General features: G+C 39.2%; 1 protein-coding gene across 1 annotated transcript; it reads left to right on the top strand.

Moving 5' to 3' along the window:
* The first annotated feature begins 1857 nt into the window (after window positions 1-1857).
* On the top strand, window positions 1858-2853 carry LOC131178365 (spindle assembly checkpoint component MAD1-like). Its single transcript, XM_058143327.1, has 2 exons — window positions 1858-1930; window positions 2384-2853. The coding sequence occupies exons 1-2, from the start codon at window positions 1858-1860 to the stop codon at window positions 2851-2853; spliced, it is 543 nt and encodes a 180-aa protein (XP_057999310.1).
* Window positions 2854-5210: the final 2357 nt, after the last annotated feature.

The following is a 5210-nucleotide window of genomic DNA, read 5'->3' as shown; positions in this document are numbered from 1 at the left end:
TGAATTAGAGTTCTAATTCGAAGAGGGAGAAATTAGATAAAATATTTAACAAATCAAATAAACATAACACCAATTCATTGTAGGGTCATCTCATATACCTGTATTCTTGGGAAGTCCAAAATGGTGAGATATTAGACGCTCCTTTTATCAATAACAAGGACAGACATCATAACTCCAAACCCCCAAAATTATCAATCTTAAGTTATAAAGAGCACATCGTTAAATTTGCTAACTCTCGTTAAGAGATGAGGTGGGGTGCCTAAGACCTTCCCTACCCGTAAACGGACTCTGAACCCAGAATCTCTGTTTAGAAGTGGTTTTTATTTCAGTAATGGTTTTCTTTAATTTTTTTTAAAATTAAAGTGGCCACTCCTCACTTTTTCCACTTTGGTGAGAATCGTTCGACGACCGCAAAACCCTTGTGACAGCTTGGCTACTCCACTAGGGACGTATCCCATAAAATAACCTTGGTTTAGAAGTCCAAAGAGCAAATTTAATTCTCTGTCCTTATAAATCGATAATTATGGGGGTTAACTTATAAAATCAAAAGTTTTAATATTTTGATTATTACTATTCTGTCTAACCATTTTGTTTGTTTTGATTGTTTGATTTATTGCAGTAATCCTCATCTAAATTCCCTTGAATAAGGAAGAGTTAAAAGTGTCCCTTCACACACCAATCACCTACACAATGTCCTCACACATTTTAGCCCTATACCCGGGCTCTCTTACCCTTTAGGAAGAAGAAGGGAGTCATGTAATGGTTTTTATCCCGTCAGTATCCATGAAGACTTTTGCTCATATTGGAACTTGTTTCACTTATTGTGATGCCAGTGGATTTTTCCCGTTAGTATCATAATGGTGAAATGAGGCTCTGCTGTTTACAGTAGGGACAATTTGGAGACCTATGGCTTTAGAAAATTAGACCTTGAGCTAAGCCGTCACGTTAGTCAAAACCTATAGTAAACCATCCTTGAGGGTAGGACCATCCAATTACATAGTACCTACCCGGTGTTACGGTTCCCTTATCTTAGGATAAAAAGGGATGTACTTGCTTTCACCTTACTCTGTTTATATCTTTAAATTTTTTTTTAAAATAATATGAGGGTAGTTTTGAATCATACTGCTAGGATAGTCTAAACACCTTCCTACTTTGATAGGTGTATAGATATTATCACGCTAGCAGTATAATTCAAAATTACCTGAATTTATTCTGCTAACTTATTTCCTCTGTAGGTATTATAAATTGGTGTCTGCCAAGGGTAAGGAAAACTTTGAAATGGCATCTTCGAGTCGGTCAGCTGAAGAGGTTTCAAAACAGAAATGGAATGCTCAACAAAAATTCAGATCAATCCACGACTCAGAATCTTTGCAAACTGGTGAAATAGAAGCAGAGACTCGTCCATTGCCCCCATTAGATCCTAGTAAAATTGAAATCAGAACAGCCAGTTTCGATGATTTATTAAATAGTTGGAAATCATTGCCCAATCATGGCCAGGCGCAGTTCGAGGAAAAGTATGAGAAAATTGCCTCTCTGATACGAGTCAGAGCACAAGCTCCTACACTAAAGGGCATGTTATCTACTTGTTATCCCAGTTATAGAGTATTTTCTTTTAATGATGTTGATACGATAGCCATGATAGAGGAATATCAGATGCTACTGGAGATCCCTTATGTGGCCTAGAATCGTATTTATCTCCATCTTGATCATAGGCAGATATGAAAACGGTTCTTACACATAATAGGAGTCCCGGCGGAGGAAAAGAAAGTAAAAAAAAAAAACCGTTAAGGGAAACTCACATGGATGGCCTTGGATTTACATTAAGAAGCATTTGGACCAGCATATTTAGGGTAAGAGATGGGACAAGGCTTTGTCAGCTCTAGCTCTGGGGATCTATGGACTAGTCTTGCTCCCCAGACCTCTGGGAATTGTAACTCATAACGTCACGGAATTGTTTTGGGCAGTGGAAAAACAGAATGTCAATCCAATACTTGCCGTTCTCTCTGAGACCTTCTTGACTCTGACGTATTATCATCAACAGGGTAGGGGAATCATTAAGTGTTGCATCCAGTTGCTGTATCTTTGGATCCTCAGTCATATCTGTCCACTGGAAACTAATGGTCTAACCTAGTACTCTGATCAGCCCATTATTGAAAAGATGGTGAAGCTAGTAATAAGTCAAAAGGATGAACAACAATGGCAAAAGTAGATTCTAAGTTTTAATAGTCATAATTACTATTGGAGGAAGTTATGGACTACGGGCCAACCCATCTTGATCAGATGATCTTGATGGAACGGTCACCTAAAGGGCCGAGTACAACAAAAGAATATTCCCTATGGAGAAACATGAGGGACAAGGAGTATTGAGTCTCTAAACTGACAGGCTCTGGGGGTAGCATATCTCACCAAGAAGTTTATTTGGAAGAAGTTAATACTGGATTGGGTAGTCCTCTTCAGAGTTTGACCACTGAGAACCAGCAACTGAAGGAACGCATGAAACAGTTAGAAGATCAACAGCAAATGTTGGAAAAGGAGGTAAAAAGACTTAAAAAGGAGGTGACGATAGGAGAAATGGAATATGAGGGACAGAAAGCCCAATGGGAAAAAGAGAAGGCCTCACTCCAAAGCACAGTAAAAGAGAAAGAGATACAAAATGATAAATTACGAGAAAGATTGGAATATCATGAGATACTGGTGGAAGAATACAAGCAAGAGAACAAAAGGAGGAAGCTTGACCTTAGGGATCAGGAGCAATTAATCAATGACATCTCGAAAGAATGTGCCAAGGAAAGAAAGGAAAGGACACACAAGCCAACCTTTATCAAGAACTACGAGGGAATGTTGACCGGCTAGAAAAGATGATAGCGCAAGGGAAATAAGAACTGCTGCCTGAATCCGAATATGCTTTGAAGACATTTAACCTTGTGAAATAAGAAGCAAGATTATATGAGTATCTCAAAAGATATCATTGTATTCTAAGGAGCCTTCCTGAGCCTAGGCAATTGCACAATACTATGTATGCTTTACGAATAATAGAATCGCGTTCTAAAACCTTGAAACTTATGAATGAATAGTGTAACTCCCATGAGATTTATCCTCATTAGAGCTACGCGAAAAGACGTATGCAACATATGAACAAGTATCATAACCATGCATACGCCCCGTCATTCACGGTTGGACTATCAAATGATGCCATTATAAACAATAATGTAATTTACCCTCGGCAGACACCATTTCGACAATTACTTGCCATAGTATCCTTTAATTAGCCAAGACTTTGTTCACAATAAAATTATTTGTAGAAATAAAACTGATAATGCATTTACTCCACAGAAAACCAATATTGCTCCCAACAAAGCAAATCCGATCCAGCAACCAGTTGTACCAAAAAGAGTTTACTTAACAAGATCCCGAATGAAGAGGATAATGGAAGAGTAAGAACAAGTGTAGAACTTAAAGTGGCAAGTTTCAAAATTAAGGGAACAGATCTTAGAGCTAATGAAAATAATGAGAGCAATGCCCCAAAGCAAAGAAACCACCCGGCTAGCATCGGAACTAAATTTACTAGTAATTCCCCCACTTACAATAACAATTGATTCTTATGCCCAAAAACTTCACGATCAAGCCTCAACTTTTCTCACCTTCCAAACTCCCATCCCTGACCCAACAATTACCTTCAATCTAACATTCCCAAGTAGTGAAATACCTGTCTCCTATCACCAGGCTATCCCTAATGCAGAACTTCATCCTCTAACACCGATCCCTTCAGTTTACCCTACAACTAATTTTCCAACTGGGGGAATAGCTCATGCAATAGGGGGAGAAAATAGAGAGAAAGAGAATGAGAAGTATCTACTCTAGAGGAAATACTAAGAGCTATTAAAGGGTTAAATATGTATGGCTCAGTTGATGTGTCTTCACTGAGATTAATGCCAGATGTAGTGGTACCGCCAAAATTTAAAGTCCTAAAATTCGACAAATACAGTGGAAGCTTTGACCCGCGCATCCACTTGGCCACCTACATAGCCAAGATGTCCGCTTTTATAGAAGATGACAGACTCTTAGTACACTTCTTTCATGAAAGTCTCACAGGGGCAGCCTTGTGTTGGTGCATACAATTGGATAGGAGTAGATTAAGCTCCTAGAAGGATTTGGCGGATGTTTTCTTCAAATAATATAAATTCAATTGTGATGTTGCCCCCATGCGGAGAGACCTCCAAAACCTGGTGTAGAGAGAAAGGGGGAGCTTTAAAGAGTATGCTCAGAGATGGAGGGAAAAGGCAGCTGAGATTTATTCTCCTGTGATAGAAAATGAACTTTTCTCTTTGTTCATTGAGACTTTGAAGGCCCCATATTTCAATTTGATGATTGGGAACACTTCCAATAGCTTTTCTGATATCATTCAGACGGGGGAAAGGATTGAAGCAAATCTCTAGTTGGGGAGATTACAAGAAGTAGTAGGGGAGAGTTCTATAAAGTCTATTAATTTTTGGAAAAGGAAAGAAGGGGATGTGCACTCCATTTCAAAGAAAACTCATTTACCACAATAAAATAATTTTCGCCCGTACCCTCTAGCCCAAAGTCCATACCCTTCAGCCCAAAACTCAATGGTAGAAAACATTCCTCCTTCATTCTCGAATTATCCTCACTCACAATATCCTCCCTAAGCTACTTACAATCCCATACCACTTGACCAAACTGCTCCTTTCATACCACCTACTCCTCAACCTAGTCCAAGATCATCAAGGAATTCTAATCCTCCGTTACTGCTCCAACTCAATGAAATTTACTGTTACTTGTTAGGTATCAATCAGATAATGCCCACCCCACTAGACCCCGTCCAGCCACCATATCCCAGGTGGTATGATCCCAGTGCCAGATGTGAATATCATGGCGGGGCTGTGGGACATTCAATAAATAACTGTAGAGCACTTCGAGGAAGGGTACAATCCCTGATTAGGAATGGGTGGTTGAAGATTGAAGGAAATGGCTCTGCTCCTAATGTCACTTCAAACCCATTACCCCATCATGATATGGGAAAAGAGAACAGTGTTAGTGTGATAGAATTCCACATGGGCTTGACTCTAAAAATTATCGGTCAAGCTCAGGATGCCCTTATCATGATGGAGCAACCAATTATAAGTTGCAGAATTGTGATGAATTCAAGGAGGAAATCTGGAGGATGATATCGCTTAAAAACTTGAGGTGTT

The sequence above is a fragment of the Hevea brasiliensis genome, chromosome 3 (genome assembly GCF_030052815.1).
Source record: "Hevea brasiliensis isolate MT/VB/25A 57/8 chromosome 3, ASM3005281v1, whole genome shotgun sequence".
Classification (NCBI taxonomy): domain Eukaryota; kingdom Viridiplantae; phylum Streptophyta; class Magnoliopsida; order Malpighiales; family Euphorbiaceae; genus Hevea; species Hevea brasiliensis.
Note: the sequence above shows the minus strand (reverse complement) of the source record. Positions and strands in the feature narration are given on the sequence as shown.

What these genes read in the sequence shown, in the direction of transcription:
- LOC131178365 (XM_058143327.1), top strand. Translation starts at nt 1,858, where the DNA reads ATGGGACAAGGCTTTGTCAGCTCTAGCTCTGGGGATCTATGGACTAGT. An exon ending in TCCCCAGACCTCTGGGAATT is followed by an intron (nt 1,931 to 2,383) that starts GTAACTCATAAC and finishes CTAAACTGACAG; the next exon opens with GCTCTGGGGGTAGCATATCT.